This window comes from Gobius niger (assembly GCF_951799975.1).
Source record: "Gobius niger genome assembly, chromosome: 21".
NCBI lineage: Eukaryota > Metazoa > Chordata > Actinopteri > Gobiiformes > Gobiidae > Gobius > Gobius niger.
In genome coordinates, this window is record NC_136872.1 from 17645417 (window position 1) to 17668676 (window position 23260).

Sequence of the window (23260 nt, forward strand, 5' to 3'; positions counted from 1 at the left end):
CTTTTTGGTATTTGACAAATCAGGTAAATGGTAAATGGTTTCAACTTATAGAACGCTTTCATACATCAGGCGCTCAAACCACTCACCCATTCACACTCATTGTTGCGCCAATGTACGCAGACACTGGAGGCAAGGTGGGTGAAGTGTCTTGCCCAGTGTGCACATTCAGGAGGTGGGATTCGAACCGCCGACCGTCCGATCACGAGACGACCCGCTCTACCATCTGCACTTCTGCAAAATTGTGTAAAACATGCAAAGTAACTACTTAAAATGTCATCAAAACATGCTGTGGAATGTGCATTGGACCATACTTTTTGTATTTTCTATGAATGCATGGCTTAAAAGATCAAGAGATCTAGATTTTATGCCGACTTAAAACAACTGTAATGTTTTTCAGTGACATTTTTTGCCTTGATTTTGGTACAAATCCTTTAATGACTGAATAAAAAACTTAGAGAATAACATTATCCACCAGTGTTCTATGTAAATCTAACTTTATTGAAAAAGAGGGACATTATCTGATTAGTCTTTGTGGGTTTCTTCATGTGAGTGGTCCTCAAAATGGCATCCATAACAGGAAAGGGTCATGTGATTGCAATCCAAGAATAAATCAATGCAGGAATGTTGGCTAATGTCGCCATCGGCATATTGTAAAATCTGAAAACAACATTGGCTCCACAAAATCTGAACACTATATATAGTCCATTATCCTGGTATTGATCTAACCATCAAACTTTGGCATTAACAATAGACATTTTCACTATCTCAACAATCGGTCTATAGAATATTTTCCATCCCGTCAATATCTGCATTACATTCCACTCGAATAACTCATTGGAAATGGCTGATGTAACAGACTCCTGCTTGTTACTCGCTGCATACTTTAGCTGTTTTTGTCGATGCCACTTGTTCCACAGTTCACGCCAGATTCAGTGCGATTTCATAATAAGGGCTTTCATGCGAGAGCAAAGGGAAACTACAAGTCCACTCGTCCTGATTTATATCTGTAACGCTGTGTTTGCTATATTTCCTCAAAACAAAAGTGTCGTTTTAATCATGTGGAGACCAAAACCGATATTGATTACTATTTTAATAAGAAAAGTCATGTGTTGCAGTAAAGAGGGGAGTTTTGGGAGAATTTTAGGTTTATTTTAGAACACAACATTGTCTTACCTACCTTACCTGCTTTAAGCTCTAAAGAGCCATATTTGGCTCCGCACCCCTTGTGTCTGCATCTCCGGGACCATAACTTTCGCATACAAATACTGACTGTCATATTTTTCACCTCTCCGTGTTCAGAGGACTCTCAGCAACTAATTCATCCACTCCAATTTCAAATCAACAGATCCTAGCTCAAACAGCAAGCCACAATATGTCAATTCGTCATATTTCGTTGGACATATTTGCTATTGTGTAATGTTTTTGAAAAAAATGGTGTTCATTTTTTAGACAGGGAATACAATTTTGTGACCCGATATGTCCCTATGGCTAAAATGTTTATTTTCTGCAAAAAAGAAAAAAAAAGTTGTAAAAAAATTTTGACCTACTGGTATTTTGTTGACTACAGGGAGCACACATTACATAGATTATTTCCATTTCTGTTCTTATTTGCTTCGTCACAGACAGAGAAAGAGCATTTTTAGGTGCAAATATGTGTTTTGCATTCAGGCGGAATTTAGATTTTTCTGTTTCAAACTAATTTTTACTGTAATTTTTTGAAATTATTTTTCACTTCAACAAAAAGTCCCAAGGAAAAACTTTATTTTGGTACCAAGATTAGCCATCTACCCCTTGTAGAGGCTGAGTTAAACCCAAATAAACACATGTATAGCATTTTGGGGAAAAGAGCCCTAAACAAGAAAGGGTTTTGTAATTGCTTTCTAAATAAACTGCAACACACTTGAGATGGGAGTACTCAGACTACCACTGAAAGGTCCGCAAGACAAAAAGAGGTTGCGTTATAAGATTGTGTTTCAGCTCTGACCAATGCATGCTATCTAATCCTTAAAAGGGGAGGAAAGGATGTTTTCTTTATTACGCAATGTCCCTACCTGATGCAGCCTATAAATAATCTCGATCTCACAATCAGCAAAAATCACTTGTACTTGATATAACAGCTCATCAAACATAACAACAAAGGTGGAAAGAAAACTATGCAATCAAAGAAAAGTATGCCATCAAAATGTATTAGAGGTCGAACAATGCCCGGCCGTTTTGGGGGATTTTACAATCGACTATCGTCCAATCTCTAGGACCGAAAGTGATAGAGACTTCCCGTGTTTTGCATTGAAAAGAGGCTTCAAAACGAGTCCTCCCACAACTCCCTAGGCCTCAGAGGAACTGAGAAACATCGCGATGAAAATTGGTTAGCTACGAGTTTGTTAAATATAAGTTTCACTAAACCTCAGTGAACATGAACACGCTGTATGTCATTTTGAAAGTCAGAATCTGGAGAATTCAATCGCTGAGTTATCTTTAACCTCCACAACCTCGGCTAGCAACAGTAATGCGCTAAAGCTAGCGGCAACTAATCAAAGGTGGGACAGAAAATATGATTGACTCACCTAAAGTAATAAAATAAAATCGGCCACTGTTGAAGTGGTCACGTATTTATGTTTTTACAGGATTATGGACCAGACATTTTGAAAAATCAGCCAAAAATATCGGCCGAGCAAATCGGCATAAGGCAATAGAAATCCCCCAAAATCTGCATTGGCCTGAGAACAACCCATATCGATTGACCTCTTGCAGCAGTGCTAAGTAACTCATGCCCCTAGAGGCCATAAGCGCCATTGCAGGTGTCGTAGCATGTTGTGGTTTTTACTCATTAATTGTCCATGAGAGTAAACACTACGCTGACAGAAAAGACAAAGGGAGAAAGGGATATTGTACATCCAATTACACAATGGAGATCATTTTTTTTCACTCAAACTTGGCTGTAAATACTGTTTAGTAGCAGTTAGCTTTGACCGTTAGCCTGTTAGCTTCTTCTTCGTGATTCTATTAGTGTGTATTGGTGACTCCGGAGACACCAGGGGGAGATGAAAGACCCCCAATCATCCAATCAAAAGGAATTATTAAGGTAAACAAGTTACTTAGTACTGCTTTAACGCAAACTTGGTAAAACAATAGAAGACAAGATAAAGACAACAAAGACGAGGCCTACATAAGCGCCCGTGTGGCTGTAAAACGCAATGAGAAAACCAGTCCCGGTCTCCCCTACAAACACACTAAATCAAACTGCTTTACTTTTCACCGCGGCCAGGAGTGTAGCCCAGGTCTGGAGCATCACTCAACAACACAGTGCTGTTGCATAAGCCATGTCAGACTCCGCTGAACCCTCTCTCATTTATCGCATTAGGAGTATGTTTGCTGCAATGAGGCTGTTTTTGGAAGCAGTGGAGCGAGCAAATGACAAAATGTTTTGCCGTAGACCGCTCTGTGCATCACTTTTTCTCCTCTGTGTCGGGTCTGGCGTTGCAAGTGTTCGGAAAGCAAAGTGGGCAATTTCACACAGGCTGAAGATGATGATGAGTGTTGCGAGTGTTGTATAGGCCCATTCTCATCTCTAGTTTAATGTAGCCCGAGCACAAAGATGGCAACTGTCAAGATGGAAACTGGGGTTGTAGCTGGAGAAGGCGCATAACGTGAAAAATGGAGACGAGCGGAACAGTTTGTGAAAGTTAGAAACGAGAAATGGTGTACCTTCTTGTGTTGCTGTTTGAAAATGGGATCTGATATTTCAATGGGGGGAAAAAAAGAAAGGGCTGGTTGTAATAAAGTTGTTCCCTTCGCTGAATGATTTCTGATTCCAGTGAAGGGGTGAGCGATGTGCCAAGGAATTCATACCACTAGATCAGTTTACATTTGATCACGGTGCACACTTAAAGGGGCTAGATGCAAGTTGGCTATTTTATGCTCACTACTGCCACCTCAGGTCATACGTCTAACTGCACTCTATATTAAGCTCGTGCATGACGGCACTTCGGACCCGAATTAACACCTTTTTGAGTGACAGTGCAGGATTTTAGAGGCAGTTGTGGTGAACAGGTCTGGGCTCACACATTACACATTAGGACATTGTTGAGAAAAATGCATCATTTTGACATTTTTAAACTCTGTATTCACCTTATTCCGGAGGCTCGCGTGGGCACCGCCATGAATTGTGCCCGCCCCTTTTCTCCTATGTGTTAACATGGGACTGGAGAAGTCCACATAAAATCAGTCACTACACGAAAACAAAGCCGTTTTCAGGCCGCACAGAGAAACGCTGCAGTGTTGACATGTCGGTGCAAATGAACATTGGCCATTTTACAGAAATCAATCGACTAAACATCAGATTTGAGCGGAGAATATTTTCCCTCGTTCTCCGTTAAAATGAACGGGCTTCGCGCTCGACCGCAAGTGTCTGGACAACGGAAGTGCCGAGACAACGCAAAAAGTGGCAAAAGTGGGCGGGGCGGAATAAGGTGAATAGTCCCTTTAAGTATAGAGCCAGCTAGGGTTGTAATGGTACACAGGAAATATTGAACCGTTTTGGTTCAGCACGTTCAGTTCGGTCCAATTGTGAACCGTTTCGGTACAATTTTGGTCCATTTATTTAGTTTACAAGTGTTGATGGGGTGATTGGGGGGTCTTTCATCTCCCCCTGGTGTCTCTGGCCAGAACAACTGCAACTCCCCTGCATCGGGTCGGAGCCACCAATACACACACATAGAATCACGAAGAAGAAGCTAACAGGCTAACGGGCAAAGCTAATTGCAGGCTAGTGCCACTTACAGTGTTTTGTCTTCTGTGTCAGCATAGTATTTACTCTTATGGGCAATTAATGAGTAAAAAATGATGGCCTCTAGGGGTATGAGTTACTTAGTACTGCTTTAAGTGCAGCCGAACAAATGTTTCACTTGTTTCATACGGACGCTATTGAGTGATGCACTTTGGCTTTTTGTGGTGCATTATCAATCGGCGCCATGAGATCTCCAGGATATTGCAGGCATTTACTCCCTTGTGGTTTTGTTGTTGTCTTGTGCTCTGCCTGTCATTGCTCTTATCTAATGACACACAGCTTGATGTGTATGAATCACTGAGCAAAAGCGTGGTTCAACACTTTTTATTGATAAAGTTTGAAATCAAGTTGATTGAAGAAGAGCCAGCTGTGTTCTTCAGGTAGCTATCTAAAATAAATATTACAGTAAAAGATTCCTATCACTAACAAATCAACCCACTTCATTTGAAATTGTTTTACAGTAGCTCCATGTACAGTATTTAAACCGTGCTGCTTTAAATACCTCCACACTAAGTACTTTCCAGCGGTCCCTGAGGCCTCTGTTGCCCCGGCGGCTGCAGTTTAAGTGATTTGTGATGTTGTTTGCGTTGTACAAAGAGCCGGTGGATGTGTGGGCTCGCTCTGTGGTAACAGCAGCATCTGCATGGTCAGGACTTATCTAAAACCACAGCTGTGCGCCGCAGCTGTGCACCGCCAAGGGATTAGCGGGGCTTTCCTCTGACGCGACGTGGCCCTTTGGAACCTGAACTGGACTCACCACCATCAGGCAAAGACTTCAGGGGCGGCTTTTGGAGATGTGACACAGCATTTTAGTTTCACTTTTGAAGAGTTTGGAAAGATTTAGAGGATATTTTTCAACAAAAGTTTTGAACAAAAGCTGTAACTTTACTTGCTTTTACCATCTGCAACTCTCTTAAAATTAGGACCAGAACAATGAACAAACTCACACCTTTGTTGAAAGAGATTACATATTGTCAAAATGTAGAATGTGTGTAAACTATAGATTTTGTTTAATGTTTTAATGTTTGCTCAGCTCTGTCAACATGCATTTCTAACATTTCTCAGTGCCACAAAGCCATGCCCTATCAGCATTCAGGATATGCAGCCTTTTGACCTCAAAATAACTTTATGCATATCTGGGAATGTGTAATCGACGACGCACTTTGTTGCTCACACATGCACAATATGGGTAAGATCAGCAATGTCTTTGTCTTAAAATATTCTTGCAGTAACTTTATTCTTACTTTGGCACATACATGGATGTGCTATTTGACCAGACCAGACTATTTTGCTTTAAATCTAGAATAGTTCATTTGTTTGTATAATGTCCAAGTCTCTGAGTTTTCCTATCTATCACAGAAGAGGTTTCAATAGACTGCGGGGCTTGTAAAGTAATAGATTTACTTTAATGCTTTTATCGAGCCATTCCTTCTTTACCAAAAACACTAAACTCTAGTTTCAAATGAACTCCAATAAACTAGTATTTCTAAACCTATCATGAGTCCAAGTAGTTTTTCTGCAGTGCTGCCAAAAGCTAGACAATGTCCACGTACCTCAAATAACCTTGGCCAACTACGAAGCACAATCAACCTGGAAATGCTTCTGTTTGTCTTCTGATATAAAAATCTGGCTCGTGGTTCTATAAAAACAAAGCTCGGGCAAACACAGTCTTTCCTGGTAGTGTTGTTTTCATGAGGGCCTGAACTGTGTTCAGGTGAAATGGTGATTATGCTGATTGTGTAAGATGCTGCTGAAGCCGCCCACTCGGTTTCAGTCGAGTTGACCCTCAGAGTCATGGTGCAATCTGACATAGTGCTGTTAAAGTGATGAGATTTGAAGGGAATGATAATTGAACTGATGTATGAAGCCATGACGGGTCAGGAGTAGACATCCATCCGTCCGTCCGTCCGTCCATCCATCCATCCATCCATCCATCCATCCATCCATCCATCCATCCATCCATCCATCCATCCATCCATCCATCCATCCATCCATCCATCCATCCATCCACAGTACTTACCTACCCACGCATCAACCTACCTACAGTTTCTTAATGAGATTTCTCACATTTTCAATGCCTGAACTCGTTGCAAGCTAAGCAGGGTTGGACCTGGTTAGTACCAGGGGCCTGAGTCAGCGGTTGATGATTTAAGGGTCCGATGGCACAGATATGTGCTACCCCAGGGCAGCTGTGGCTTCAGCATGTTGGATGTGTGTAAAAAATACTATACTGACACAATTCCCTCTCTCCTCCCTTTGCCATAGTCTAGTTTCAACCTGGTTTAGTCACAATAAGTAACATGGATGTGGATATGTTTCCTCTCCGCTCTGTTTTCGGTCACTTAAAAAATACATTTTCATTTGATCAGATTGTTATTGATTAATTAATTGATTGCAATACATCGCAGTTGTCCAGGTCATTTTCGGTCTCTATTCTCGAGTTTGACATTTATCTTGGAGTCAATAATACGATCTGCTTGTAGAAACTCGCTGTGTGTCTGTGTATAAGTGAATGTTGTATTTGCCGATGACATTTGGGTAAGTGGCTCTTTAATCCTGCTGGTGGCGCCAGAGAAAAAAAGTCAGAGCAGTCAACAAGTCAGTCTGCTGCACTGAGCCCCGTCCACCGCTCCATATTTATCCATGGCAATCAAAGCTCAGCCGACAGATGAGATATTCCTACCTTTGCCTGGTTTCCTTTTTTCTACTGACTCATTTATTTTGTGCACAATGTCTGACAATTACTGCTGTTTTTGTAAACGTTCCGTGTTTCATTCTTATTGGCTATATGACAATCTTCATGTGAGGTCCCCGAAGCCTCCGTCCCTCACATCTGATCCTCATTTGTTAAACAGGGCTTGTTTTAATGACTGTATTTGACCTTAAGACCTTCAGCCCCCATAGGCGCCCTCCTGCTGCCGCCGTCCGACCGAGTTAATGTCGACCGGCGAAGTGGGCCAAAAGAGCGAGGGGGGAAACTAAGCATCTTCTGAAGGGAGCGAAAAGGTTAAATGGTATTCACAGATTTAAGGGGCACAAAGTGAGGCCTGCGGTCCAAATTTGACCCCTTAATGAGTTTGATTTGGTCTGCAAAGGGGGTGTTGAGATTTCCCATGGGTATATGGACTATGATTCGAAAGTTGGACCAAAACAGTCCTTCCATGTACAAATAATGGTGGATCAAAATACTACATTGGGAAATACTTTGCGTTTGCCAAGTTCTCTGTCTAACCATTCATTCAGATTCAGTGGATTCTAAGCCAAATTATCAAGACTATCAGACTCACCTCCCCATACCTTTAGTATTCATAAGCCAGTAGTTTTTCTGTGTGTTTTTCCTGCTCAACTTCTTCCATTCCCCCACAATTATCACGGAACATCTACCTGCATTTTCCTTTGCTCTTATCTTCTGTGATTAGTCTTCCTTTGCACCATCCATCTCCTGATTACCCCGTTGTAATATCCTCCGTGAGCAGAACGGCTTGTGACTCAGTGAAGACATGACTGAACGCAGGCCGGCACACTTAGAGCTGCTGAAATCATCCCGGGAACACTTTCTTCTGCCTTTTGAAAACTCGGAATGTCACGCTGTACCATTATGCGCCCATTTATGTTCAGGAATGGCGCTGCAAAGGGAGTCATTATTTAGCAACGCATAAGGAGGGCGCGTGGTTTCAGACCTTGTCAAAGCTTCTGGAATATCCATGACTTGGACATGGCTTCAGCGTGAGTGTTGTAGATGTAAACAGCCTTTCTGTAGTTGTGCACGATGTTTTTCTCATGTCATGTGCAGGACCATTACACTATTGTACATTTAATCGATTTGCTTTGAAACAATCAATGCTAGCAGTGCAACGTTAGCGCCATGACACATAAGTTCCGGGTTGGATTCCAGGAAGATGGAGTCACAGGACAAGGCTATAGTTCTGATCAAATCCCTCAAAAAGGATCAAAATGAATTGCGCTAGGTTACAAAGTAGGGCAATGTCGTCGTCCAAAAAGGCGGAACACAAAATGCAAAATGCTTCCTCGTCTCCCGCAGATGCTTCCACTTACGAAACAATGACTTTTGATTGTTGCACCTCTGTTGTCATTCGGTTTAATTTGCACTTCTGCGGTCGCTCGCTTCCAAAACAGGCTCATTTTTACACTCGGAGTGAAAATGAGGGCCACGTAATGTCAGACAGTTAGAAACACCATCCAAATCAAATGTCTAAATATGTACGCACAGTGTCCCTGCTCATCTGCAAATACTATTTCTCCTTCGGGATCCTTTCAAACTACCTTCACTACATTGTTTCCAGACTCATTTCATCCACTCCAGTCAGCATACAAAGAAATAACAGGTGAAGATATACTCCTATAAGCATGAAATGGCAACGTTAAATGAAATTCCTGTGAGATTTCGTTCTGCACGGAGGATTCTTGGTGCAATAAGAACAGACTGGACTCAAGAGCACATTGGAAGGACATAGCTACAACATGTCCGCCTCGTTCTCTTGTAGCTTCAGGGGGCCGCCGTTACAAGTGACCTGTCTCCGTCTGCGCAGTGATTCGTGTATTGATTTGGCTTTGGTTTTCAGGTCGTGCCCTTGAAACGTCTCTCAGTCGAGTCTCGTGTGCTCATCCGAACTGGCCTGAAATCCTTTGAGGCTGGATCACATCGTCACAGCTATTCCGGGGAGTGAATGTAATTGAAGCTAATGCTAGAGTACATGCTTGTTTGCCCAGAAAGCAGAATTAACAACAAAATTCACAGACCTTTTTCACGGCAAGCAAGTTTGTTTGTAGAACACGATGCATAATGAAATTTAGAGAGCTTCGCAGTTACATAAGCAGGTGAATCCATAAAACATCAATATAATCATGAATTACTAACAGTAAACGCAAAGAGTGCAAATAAAATACTATGCAGGGCTAAAAGGATCTGTTTTCTGCCTGGATTTGAGACTGTTTTGGATTTTAGCTGCATGAAATTGAAACACAGCCTCACCATTTATTATTGACTCCCTGAAGTTCTCAGGGCCTGAGACGGTTCATACGGCTCTAGCATGTCAGAGATGTACTTTGCTTAAGCAGGAAAAGACTTGTACACAAGCACATTCTCTGAGCAACAGGAAGCCAGTGCAGAGACCAAAGCGCTGGACTAATATGGTCGTATTTCCTGGTTCTTGTCAGGACTCGAGCAGCAGCGTTCTGGATGTGCTGCAGCTGTCTAACAGTGAGCAGGGCGTTACAGTCGTCTAACCTGCTGGAGACAAATGGATAAGTCTGGTTTCGACACTATATCTCTGATCTTAGCAATGTTTTTCAGATGGTAAAAAGCTGCTAATGTTATTGCTTTAAAGCAGTACTAAGTAACTCATGCCCCTAGAGGCCATAAACGCCACAGCAGGTGTCGTAGCATGTTGCATTTTTTACTCATTAATCGTCCATGAGAGTAAATACTACACTGACAGAAAAGACAAAGGGAAAGAGGGATATTGTTCATCCAATTACACAATGAAGATCATTTTTTTCACTCAAACTTGGCTGTAAATACTGTTTAAGTGGCGCTAGCCTGCAGTTAGCTTTGCCCGTTAGCATGTTAGCTTCTTCTTCGTGATTCCATTACTGTGTATTGGTGGCTCCGAACCGGAGCAGGGAAGTTGCAATTGTGGTTTTCTGGCCAGAGACACCAGGGGAGATGAAAGATCCCCCCAATCATCCCATCAACACTTGTATTACCCCCAGAGGGATAGGAACGAAAAGGATTTATTATGGTAAACAAGTTACTTTAATTTCAGGTCCGTAATTACTCTGAATTTCTAGCTTGATTTTTTTTAAAGATGAGGTGTCTGATAACACGTTATCTTTGTTTCTGTGGGCCATAAGCAATGATTTCACTTTATTGAGTTTAGTTGGAAAAAGATGTTTTGCATCCTCAAATTTATCTGTTGGATGCCGCGGCAGAGTGAATCTACATACCCACGATTTCAAGTCCTTTCATTTCTGTGGAGTTTTTATTGTGTGGGTTTTACTCTGCATGCTCCTGTTTATCCCAACAACCCAAAACATGCAGAATAGGTTAAGCTTCCAGTTATTCTAGACCTAATGTACAGCTGAAAATCTGGATATTGTCACCGGGAAGGTTTACCCAAGAGGTATGCGGGAAAATGCAGATAGTTAAGCTTCTATTTTAAAAAGAGCATTATCAGATTTTGCACTAAGTTGGACAATAGAATTTCCCCTTCCTCATACGGGACTTTGCAAAGAATTGAACGTCTCCAGCAGTGAGCCACATAAAAAGAGTGAAAATCTAAGTATTCCCACACTTTAAGCCTGGAACACAGCAGCACTTTCAAGTCTGGACGGGGGACAGGCGTGTTTATTTCACGCCGATGATCAAAAGCTTTATTCAAAACAGCTCCACTTTTAGCCGCATCAAAAAAACATCTGAGTCAGGAGAAAAGTTGCCACAATCTTAAACACATTAAGGCGCGTGTATTGTCACTGATACCATAGTGACTAAATAATAAGCGGCAGTTGCATAAAGGGGGGGCGGTGGAGGGGTGCAGGGGGATTTATACTGCGCTTAGGGGGAGGGGGCGGGGTTTCAGGCCGTGACATCACAACTTGACCTAGTTTGAACGCGCTCTGACGTCAAACACCGGTCTCCTCTCGTCTGTCTTCCCTATTTTTGAAACCGTTACACAACATTTCCTGCTTTATTTCTATTCCAACCCCCTAATCCCCGTTTTGTGAATTATCCAGTCGTGTTTTCCCCCATAAGAAACATAGGCAAAACCAGGCTATAGGGCTTCACTGGCAATAGCAGCATCCGAGCCAGCACTAACCCAGCTTCTGTGGATTAGATGAATATTAATGAGGAGAAAGTAGCACTGGCCTCGGTGACACGACAAAACAGCAACATGGAGGGCATATAGGGCATGTTATCTCTCCCAAGTGGGACTTTTTGATCTCTACAAACAAGCTTACCAGTATGGAGAGCGAGTGAATAATGCATGAAATTGTAAAGCAACTTTAACCGTCTGGGAAAATGCTATAAGAGGTTTATGCATTATTATTATTATACTTCAAAGTTAGTCTTAGTATAGGCCGGTAGGTTGGCCGACATATCGCACCGGTATTTTCAACGTTAAGCCATTTTCAAGCACAGCATTTTGAGGAGGCTCATATGGCTTTTTGAGTTTGAATGCTTTATGTCAGAAATAACCAAAGCATAGCAGGATTTTGATATGAGCCGAGGAGGGATGAGAATGAGTCACTTTAGCTGATGATTCCTTTGATTTCTACCTTGAAGGTTTATTCATTTTTTTATTTTCAAATGTATGGGACTCCATTTTACGCAGAAATACACCTGTTCTAGTATTTGGTTGGACGCCTATAGCTTTGGTTACAGCACACAATCGCTGTGGTATTTTTCAATAAGCTTCTGCAATGGACTGCACGGTAGCACAGCGGTTAGCGCTTGTGCTTCACAGCAAGAAGGGACGGGGCCTTTCTGTGTGGAGTTTGCATGTTCTCCCCATGGTTTCCTCCAGGTAGTCCGGTTTTCCCCTATACCACTGAAAACATGTACAATAGGCCAGGATGAATGGAGTGTGTGTGAGAGTGCGAGTGTGGGACAATGGATGCAAATTATCCCAAGGTTATACTTATTCATTTATTTGATAGGGACCTGTGTGAACAATAAACATGTACCACACTACAACATTTATAGCCAAGGATAATTTGCAATGTCCGTCCCTAGATTACAATCAGGCGCGCCGTGTTTACATGCATGAGTCCCATGTATGTTCATTAACATGCACTGTTCCGACCAAATAAACAAATAAATAAAAAAATGTCACAAGATCCAGTGTTGTCTTTCATTTTTAACCAGGATTGATGACGGGGGAGTGTGACCACTGCACAAAGCCTTCTCCAGCACATCCCAAAGATCTTCAACGGGGTTAAGATCTGGACTCTGGCGGCCAGTCCATGTGTGAAAATGATGTCTCCCTGAACCACTCTTTCACAATGTGAACCCCATGAACCCTGGCATTGTCGTCTAGAGATTTGGCCGTGTCATCAGGAAAGAAGAAATACATGGCTGGAATAACCTGGTCAACAGGATGTTCAGTTTGTTGCTTGTTTGCACTGGTCAGCTATGGGATAGAAGCAGCAACCTTCCAGTTTTAAGATAATTCTGCTCTATTGAACTACTGTCGTCAAATAGAAGCATCATTCACATCATTATTTCAAATCCTTCATTTACTTTGTTTGTGTGTGTATTATGCTGCAGTAGTAAGTTTTATACTCGAAAACCAATCTTGAAAGGAGCGAAAGATCTGAGCCAGCACTAACCCACTTTCTGAGGATTAAATGAATATTTATGAGACACAAGAAACACTGGCCTCCGTGACACGACAACAACACAGGCAGGACACAGGGACGTGTTTTTACAAGATCTTTGCCAAATGGAATCACTGCAAAGTCATAACTGCATTAGGGTTCGAAACAGATGCACAGGCAGATTTTTTTTTGCTATTGAGCAGAAAAGGATTAAGGGAAGAGTGAGAGAGATACGGAGATACAGAGAGGGGCTGATTACTGCTGCAGGGGCATCTCTAATCTCATCTCCAACATCAGACCCACAAAGCACAGGGTTTGAGGCTGATGGGGATAAGACCTAATCCTATATGAGAAATATACAGTGGTAAGTGATACGGCCAGGCAGAAAAAGACCTTTACAGCTTTGATGTTTTGGAAATGAGATGAATGACATGGACAAGATTAGCTGTAACTATATATTGAAGAAAAGAAATCCTCAAATAGAGAGAAATATAAAAAGCAACTAAATTAAAATCTTGTTTTGCCCAATGCGCCTTCTGAGGTTGCCGCTGACTTCAATGTCAAAGACCCTTAAGACCCTTTACAGATCTTAACCTCTTAACCCCCACCTGAACCAAGCACATTTTCTCTAGTGTGGCTTTACTCATATCTAAGAGCTTCTTGAAAAGAGTGTCAAAATAGCAACAAAAATGATACATAAACGAGGACGAAAATGCAACAAGAGTGACAAAAACATGACAGAAAAAGCCAAAAAGAGCAACAAAAAAGCAACAATAGACCATACCATACCAACTTTATTTATAAAGCACTTTAAGAACTGTACAGCTGGCCAAAGTGCCGCACACAGAAACATGTACAAATATTTACAGTAAAAAATATGAGGAAAAAAGTACACCCAGAAAAAGCCACAAAAGAGCAACAAAAAGCAACAAAAAGCGATTAAAATATGTCAAAAATATGATGAAAACCCAACAATAAAGTGATGGAAAAAAATGTCAAGAAAGTGATGACAACGAAAGGAAAAAATCGGGTGTTACACTGGCCTTTAGGCTTTACCTTATGGATTTGGGTAAAGCTCAACTGGAAAAAAGCACTGTTAAGGCGGGTGTTAAGAGGTTAAAGCCATGCCAAGCTAGTCTATTGTGCAAGTTTTGGGTTCTTTGGGAACACTAGAGCGCTCATCGTCCTGTATTCAACCGTTATTTAAAAACCTTTGTTTTAGTAAAATGATCTAAGTAAGCCTGACTAATCTGAGTGCAAATATTTCTCCACTCTCCCCGAGCAGAGTGATGAGAGGAGTTACAATTTTGTGGGGGAACCTGAACACATCGTCTAAAACAGTGTTTCTCACCTGGCGGATCGCGGAACCATTTTCCGTGGGTTGCGAGCCTATTGGATTCCCCAATCTTTTCCATCTGAAACTGCATGAAAACACTACCGGAGTCTGCTCAAAGTATTGTTATTGGGTTGTTTTGATCATAACTAAGTCTTAAAGGCCTAGCTACTGCATGTTCAATAAAACCTTTTTGGATCACGGCTTGTCCTTTTAGGGTAATGGGTCCTGAAGGTATCCCACTTGAGAACCACCCATCTATTAGCTACAAGCAAAATCAAACAAATGAGAAAAGGGGACACGAGAGTGCCAGTATTCTATATCTATATTTGTTAAAGAAAAAACCTCTTTCCCCATGAAGAAGACTTGGATTGATGATGACACAAGCCTGAGATCTACAGAGGCCAGACCGGCCATCTTTCATGATGGATCCTTCCAACACTGCACCTTTGAATAAAACAGAGCTCCCAGTGGGAAAGTAAATCTATTTATCTCTGTCACCCCAGTCGTCTCTTCTTTCACCTCCCTCTGCCTTACAGCGAGAACAGCATCACCTGGCCCAACTCTCACTATCACCCAATCTTTTTTTGTCGCTTTTTACTGCACTACTATGCGCAATTAGCCATCTGTTGAATAATGGACGCTTTGATTGCAAACACGTCAGTGACAAGTCGAGCTAATGGCATTGTTGAGGTGCCAGCTGAACGCTCTGCAGGGACACAGGTGCTGGGAACAAATGGATGGCAATTATAGCCTTCAGACCGGTCACACTGAACGTCCGTCAAAGGAGATTTACGACGAGAGAGCGTAATCAAGCCCGAGTTTATTAGCCCCGTAAAAAGTTCCTCTGCGTTTGACCCATCCCTCAAGCATGTCCAAACATAAAGCTATTCACAAGCAAAACATGTTCAGTGGGTGAAAAAGTGTGTAAACCCTTTGGACTTTCTTACATTTCTGCCTAAATTGGTCATAAAATGTGGTCTGATCTTTATTAAAATCACAAGAATGAGTAAACAGTGTCTGCTTAAACTAATACCACCCAAACATTTCCATTTTATCATGTTTTATTGGCTGCAACATTCACAGGACAGCGAGGGATAAGTGAGTGAACCCAGGAATCTCGCTGAACTGCAACAGTTTTGTAAAGAGGAAGAGGTCCAAGATTCATCCTGATCGTTGTGCACGACTAATCTGAAACCACAGTTATTGCTGCAAAAGAAGGTCAGCCAGCCATTTAATCCAGGGGTTCACTTACTTATTCCGCACTGTCCTGTGAATGTCTTAGATTTTTCTGCAAAATATATTGATATTTTTCTATTGATAAGCATGTTGTCCAGGCCCTGAGGCACCAAAACAGCCCCACACCATGATTCTCCCTGCTTCATACTTCACAGTGGGGAGAGGGTTTAGATGTCAGTGTGCTTTTCCATTTTTACTCCACACATGACGTTGTGTGTTCCGCCCAAACAATTCAACTTTGATTTCATAAGACGGCAGAATATTTTGGAGCATCTTTCGCAAACTTCAAACGTGCAGCAATGGGGATTTTTTAGACAGCATTAGCGTTCATCCATGAACCCCATTCTTGTTCAATGTTTTACATATTGTAGACGTGTCAACAGCAATGTTGGGGGGTAGGCGCTCATAAGCTTCTTGCTTCAGCCCACTCCAGAATGTATCCTGCTCAAATAAACAAATAAACTAAACTAAATGTGCCAGTGATTTCTGCAAGTCTTTAGCTGACACTCTAGGGTTCTTTTTTACCTCATTGAATATTCTGCTCTGTGCCCTTGGAGTCATCTTTACAGGACGGCCCCTCCTTGGAGTCAGAGTTTTTCTGACCGTGGATTCACAAACATCAAGACTTTTAGAGATGGCTCTGCAACCTTTTTCACCTTTATACAATTCAACATTTCTTGATGGTAGGTCTTCAGAGAGCTCTTTTGAGCGAGGCATCAGACAATGCTTCTCAACAAGAGACAATTGTTGCCACATCTCAGTGATTGTTACTTCAGGTTGGCTCACAACTGACTTTAAATGTCTACAAACACTTGTCTAATAAGCTCTTGGAGGATTTTGATAAAGATCAGCCCACATTTGATGACCAATTTAGGCAGAAATGAGAGAAATTCTAAAGGGTTCACAACCTTTTCCTCCCACTGTTGGAAGCCTGTTAAAAGATATTGATTTTCCTCCTTTAGTGTGTCGTAAACACAGATATTCGCGGCAATGAAAAAACAACATTTAAAACACACACCAGAGGCTGTTTTGAGCTCACCCAAGTCTGCCATTGTGTGCTTTGGCAAGACACTTCTACATTCTACAACCACTCCTGCTCTCATGGCTTAATGAGGAAGGATAGCAGGCATATAGTGTGTTAGGGCCTGATGCAGAGATGTTAAAGAAAACAGGGGTCCATTCACGCACAGCTCTGTTTGTCCACACCACTCCATTAGAGATGAACTAACAGAATTGATTTTCCTGCCTCATTAATACACATTACAGTGGTGTTCTATGGAGGCCGTGGAGCGCCGTAATGAATGCACAATCAGGGAGGGAGAAAACGCGTGGATCAATAAGGCCGTCTTCTGAACCGTGGCGGGAGCTGCGGGACATGCTAAAGGGCGAATGGCAACGGACCATGGCGAGTCACATGATGGTTCACACAAATGGGCCACAGACGGATGGGGGGGGGGACAGGAGGACTTTTGATTAATATTGCACAGACGTATCTTTCATCATGTATGGATGGAAGAATAATCAGATTTTGTGGAGGAGGTGCTGCAGGCCTTTGACAAATACAGCGAGATATCCACAAATGAAACTGCCCAAACCTAGAGTCACCACAAAAAAGCAAGATGTGACTGTAACTGGCACTATCTCAGCTCCCATAGAAAAACGCCTATACAATGTCATTGTGTCTCTGGGCAAGTCACTTCATCCACTTCGACCGCTGAGTGGTGTGGCTACAAAATAGTTTGCCATCCCCAGAGTGTGGAGAGTGGATGAATAATACAATATCCTATTAAATGTAATTGAAGCCAAATTGGAAACGGAATTGTGCCTTTGTGCTTCAGGACACGACTCTTTAGCTTTTCAGGGAAATGCATTCACTAAAATGTTATGGCAAGTTTAACCTCTTAAAGGAATAGAACACCGTTTTTACATATGGAGATATGTTCTTACCTGAGCTTAGACGAGTTCATTTGTAACTCTCGGGTCTTTATGTCTGCCCTCAGTCACGGAAACACTGCAGACGGCATTAGCATTTAGCCTCTACTCCTCTCCTCTATAACTCCAAACGAGGTGAAGATAGAAGCTACGAAGCTCTTCCATGTTTTCCCTATTTACATATGGTTACGTGAAGTGTTACACGATCCAAGTAAAGTTACACAAAATAAAACCATGTGGATTTTCTAACGCTTAACTATATTGTTAGGCGTAATCATACCAGGAGTAGTTCGACATATCCGATATATAAGGATGTCAGATGTCAAAGTACTCCTGATATTATTACGCCTATTAAGCATTAGCTCCAGTTTTAAAAGCTTCTTGAAAAATAGGGGGAAAAATAAGAAAACAAGGACGAAAATGCAACAAAAAGTTTCAAAAAGTGACCCAAAAAAACCTGACAAAAATGCAATAAAAAAGCAAAAAAACGAAACATCAAAAGAGCAACAAGAAAGGGGCAAAAATGTGACAAAAAAGTGATGATAATGCAGCAAAAATGTGACAAAAAAGCAACAAAATAGCTGCAAAAATGAGATGAAAAAGAAAGTGATAAAAGTGACAACACGGCAACAGGGAAAAGATCTGTTTAACTCCATTTTGTAGGTCTTAGCTTTCAAATGAGACGTTACCCTGGCCTATAGGCTGTAAGCTCCAGTCGAGAAGCTTTTAGATTGGGATAAAGCTGAACTGGATAAAATGTACTCGGTTAAGTAAGAGGCTAATGGTGTGGGGGTTATCGCCCAATAGATGAAACTACAGATACAGTGAAACATGTTTACTGTTTTAAAATGTCAGCTTTTGTTAGCGTCAAAATAAATTCAGATAATAATTAGATAATTTCTGATAAAAACATACATATAAAACTGGTGGATGTCATAAAGAGATGTCAAAACACTGCTAACTTAGAAACATATTTATTGAGTTTAACCAGTGCTTTTGATACAAACATGAAAACGACAGATAAACATTTATTCGCACTGCCTTACAGTAAAATAAACGGTAAAAGTCATAACAAAAAACCCTTTCAAAACCTTTTCATCTTCACGTGAGTAATGATCCATGCTCGGGGAAGTTGTATTTGTGAAATGGCATTTAACGTTTCAATCTTTTCCTTTTTTTTCTTTTTTTTTTTACAGACGCACTGCCCTCTGCTGGTCACGGCGCAGCACTACAACAGTTTCCTTTACCGAATCAGCTCCAGTCATTTTACTTACAACCGACAAATGCAAAAGTAATTGAGGTAAAAATATCAAAGATCTCAAAATGGCGTCCGCTTGGTCTCGTCTGGGGATTTGACCGTAGTGTGTGATGCGAAGTCAACATCGTCACATCGCTGTTAATAATAATGTTTATGACTCGTCTCCGTTGGCGCTGTCCCCGTCGTCCTCGCCTTCCTCGCGTTCAACTTCCTCCTCTTCCTCGGCATCGTTGGCCTTTAGCTGCAGGAGATAAAAACAAAGCAGATGATATGTGCGTCGGTAAATCAAAATATGACTTTTAAGGGCCGGGTTGTGTTTATGGGAGAAGGAGAGAGGACAGAGAGGGAAAACAACAGGTCATGAAGTTAGGCAGAACACTGTCTAAGTTTGGGGTTTTAGCTGGAGCTCACCTCTTGTGGCTCTTCCATCAGCAGGTCCGCCTCCTCCTCGGAGTTCAGGTCGTGGGTCTCATCCTGGTGTGGCCCGTCCTCGCGTTTATACGAAGAGGATGGAGACACCTCGCCGGGTTCTGCGGCCGTAGTCCTCGCATCTGTTTGAAACAAGACGTCATTTTTTAAACATTTCTTTCAAGTGTTTAAAAACCTCTTAAACCTGAACCGAGCAGGCAAACAAAAAGTGACAAAAAAGTTGGATGAGAACGCAAGAACGAAAGACAAAAGCTACCAACAAAAACTACAAAAACACAACAAAAACGTGACATAAAAAGAGATGAATGAAAAAATAGAAGCAACGCACACCAGAAGTACTCTCAGAGGTGCAGATGTTGAGGAAAATCTTCAGAAATCAAAACAGCATCTCACACTCAAGTAGCCGATGTCCAATTTTTAATCAGGATGATAACGTTTCGGCATGAGAACCACATGATGTGGTTCTAAGATGAAAAAAGAATGATCTGATGAAGGCTCACGCCGAAACGTTATCACCATCCTGATTAAAAATTGGACATCGGCTACTTGAGTGGGCAATGCTTTTTTGATTTATAAAAAGAGATGAACACATGCCAAAAATGTGACAAAACAAAAATTCTAATCAGTTTTCTTTCAAATGAGGTATTACACTGATGCTCTCCAATCAAGAAGCTTTATTTGGGTAAAGTCCAACTGGAGACAATGCGCTCAGTTGAGGCAGGTGGTAAGAGATAAAATCCTTCTAAATGCCAGTATGTACATTTTAATCATCAGAGGCAACAAAGATATAACCTAATTTCACCTCGATTAAAAGTATGTTCCGAACTATAAGTAGCACTTTTCATAATTTGGCTGGGGGTGCGTCTTATACTCCACAGCGATTAATGCCACATGCCACTAGAGGGCACTGCAGGCTAATCGAGCAGGAGAAAAAGTTTGGGACTGGTAAAAAGCGGAGGTTGCTCTTACGGCAATGAACAAAACAGATCAAAGCTAATCATGGGCTAAAAGCTAGATGGCCCCAGCTGGAGGAAGGGGTTTGCAAATGAGAGCTTGAAAAAGGTGCTGCCGGGAGAGGCTTGTCAACGACGCAGTTACCATGGCGATTGTTCAGAAGTGACACCGAGGTTGAAGATATTTGGAGTGAGATCGTGGGTTTGGTATGTTCTTTATGCTATAGTTATCTGTTTATGTGACATTGGTGTTTATGCTTCATGTAGCTAACCATCAATGTGTTATGTTAGCATTCCGTGCGCCTATTCAGCCTGTTGTTTTTATCTTCATTAGGCAATTTATGGCTAGTGCATCTTATACTTTGTCGCGACTTATAGTCCGGAAAATACGGTAAACGTATTCTACAAAAGTGCAAGCTTGTCCGCTGACCTGACTTCTTGCTGTTTTCCATTCGCTCCAAACTCTCCAGGAGATAGTCCACTTTGAGTTTGATCTGAGTGAGTTCTCTTTTCACGGACTTCAAGTCGTCTATCCTTACTGGAAAGAGAGAAGAATCATCAGAAACGTATGAGGATGTACGTTTGCGGGAGTTTCTTTTCACACCTTGAGGTTAAAGCGTGTAATAGAATACTTTACTTGGGGTGTGTGAGATGCGAGGGCTCCCCCTGGAGGACGACGAGAAGCTGTTTCTGATTCGCCGGCTCCTTTCTGCTGCTGCTGCTCCTCCTCCTCCGCTCATGCTGACTCTGGGGCGCTTGGACGGGATCACGGAGCGGGACAGGGGCAGAGAGGGCACGGGGGGCAGGGACGGGTAGGTGTACACGCTGAAATACAAGAGAAAGGAACAATGCAACTGAATACACAATGAATTCAGGGTGAAAAATAGGAAATACTATGTGTTACCTACCGATCGTAATAGTCTCGTTGAAAGTCGTAGTCATAATCGAGGGAGGAGCTGTGGGCAGAGAACTTTATTTTAAAGGTGATAATGATAAAAAAAAAAAAAACTGTTGATGTTGCAGGAGGTCAAACCCACCTGTACATGTCTGATGCAGAGCGCTTCCCTGTCTTTGGTCTCACCGGCTTGGGCTCTCCGGCCAAATTAATGTCTGCAGAGGGACAGAAAGCACAGAAAATATAGAAATCAGTGGAAACGAAAAGCTTGCATTGGCTTCATTTGTAAAACAATTTGGCTTATACAGGTAGAATTAAGTCAGATTTAAAGGAACAGGCCACCGTTTTTCAAGGTCTTGTTCACGAGTGAGGGATGGAGCATGAGATCGATAGACGGATCGGTGCGGCGTCAGCAGTGACGCGGTCGCTGTATCGGACTGTTGGGGTGAAGAGAGAGCTGAGTCGGGGGGAAAGCTCTTGATTTACAGATCGATCTACGTTCCCACCCTCACCTATGGTCATGAGATTTGGGTAATGACCGAAAGGGCAAGACCGAAATGAGTTTCCTTCGCAGGGTGGCTGGGCGCACCCTTCGAGATCGGGTGAGGAGCTCAGTTACCCGGAAGGAGCTTGGAGTAGAGTCGCTGCACCTTCACGTCGAAAGAAGCCAGCAGAGGTGGCTCGGGCATCTGTTTCGGATGCCTCCTGGTCGCCTCCCGCAGGAGGTGTTCCAGGCATGTCCTATTAAGACAAGGCCTCATGGAAGGCCCAGGACACGCTGGTGGGACTATGTCTCCGAGCTGGCCTGGTGTCGCTGGAGGTGGTGTGCGTGGATCGGGAAGTCTGGGCAAGACTGCTGGCCCCGGATAAAGCAGAAGAAAATGGATGGATGGGCACCGTTTTTCCATATGGAGATATGTTCTTACCTGAGCTTAGACAAGTTGATGCGTAACTGTCTAGTCTTTGCGCGTGCGCTCAGTCATGCAAAAACAACAACGATGTTGTTAGCGTTTGTGCAAAAAAATCGACATGTTTAATTTTGTGTAACTACACTTGGATTGTGTAACTACTCACGTAACCGTACTTAACTAGGGGAAACATGGAACAGCTTGGTCGCTTGTAACTTCACTCCTGTTTGGGCCCCATTGAGGAGAAGAGAAGAGGCCATATGCTAACAACATCTTTGGTCTTTTTGTGTGACTGAGCGCAAGCACAAAGACCAGACAGGTACATATCAACTTGTCTAAACTCAGGTAAGAACATATGTCCGTATGGATAAATGGTGGCAGAATTCCTTTAAAGGCCTTCAGTTCGACACACTGCCAGGCATTAGCCACAAAGACAAGATGGCTGAAGAGGAGATTTTCCCAACAATATGCCAGTAGTTTTTTTTGCAAATGTCTATGCGAAATGAGCTGCTGTCCCGCTTCCTCTCACCTAGCACCTGTCCAACGATGACCCGCCCGTCCTCCCCGGCCACGGCGCACCGGGCGTTCCTCTCGTTGGCGTACTGCACAAACGCATAACCCTTGTGCACGGAGCAGCCCACGATCTTCCCGTACTTGGCGAAGATGTTCTCCACGTCCGTCTTGGTGACCAGCAGCGTGTTGAGGTTCCCGATGAACACGCGGGAGTTCAAGGAGTGCTGGTCGTTCTTGTTGGTGACGTTGCTTGCCATGAGGCTGGACTGGATGGATCTCCTACGAACAGTGAATAGGTTGAAAGATGCTCTGACATTTGCCTAAATTGTGATCTCTTGGTTACAGGTTGGATGCCTAAAAGAGAACAGCAGTTTAATTGTTAAACACAAACAGCTATTTAAACCCATTGTAGCTTCAGTAGTCAAGCAGGCTTTACTTTTGAGTAAAATGTGAATGTCTAAAGTTTATCTGCAGAGTGGTAAATGGACAAGACTAGTACTAATAATCAAAATTGGTCAAACTTTTTTCCCATGTTGAAGTGTTAACATGTGTTTATGAGAGGTTTAAACTGTTCTCCATACCTTTATTTAGGCTTGGATCCTTAAAAAGGTACATTATGGAACTTTGTATGTGAAAAGCTTACTTTCCAACACAGTGGCTCCAGGGTCAATTGTTTT

The 23260-nt window shown here is 42.3% G+C and overlaps 2 protein-coding genes across 3 annotated transcripts in view; both read right to left on the reverse strand.

Moving 5' to 3' along the window:
• ndrg2 (NDRG family member 2) overlaps positions 1 to 23260 on the reverse strand; it is a 100497-nt gene that overhangs the window by 76000 nt on the left and 1237 nt on the right. The gene's annotated exons all lie outside the window — the stretch shown is intronic.
• On the reverse strand, positions 18607 to 23023 carry hnrnpc (heterogeneous nuclear ribonucleoprotein C). The gene is made up of 7 exons (XM_079579968.1): positions 22600 to 23023; positions 21305 to 21377; positions 21176 to 21223; positions 20905 to 21092; positions 20698 to 20805; positions 19297 to 19436; positions 18607 to 19126 (listed from the first exon to the last, which is right to left on the reverse strand). The coding sequence occupies exons 1-7, from the start codon at positions 22838 to 22840 to the stop codon at positions 19037 to 19039; spliced, it is 888 nt and encodes a 295-aa protein (XP_079436094.1). The 5' UTR covers positions 22841 to 23023; the 3' UTR covers positions 18607 to 19036.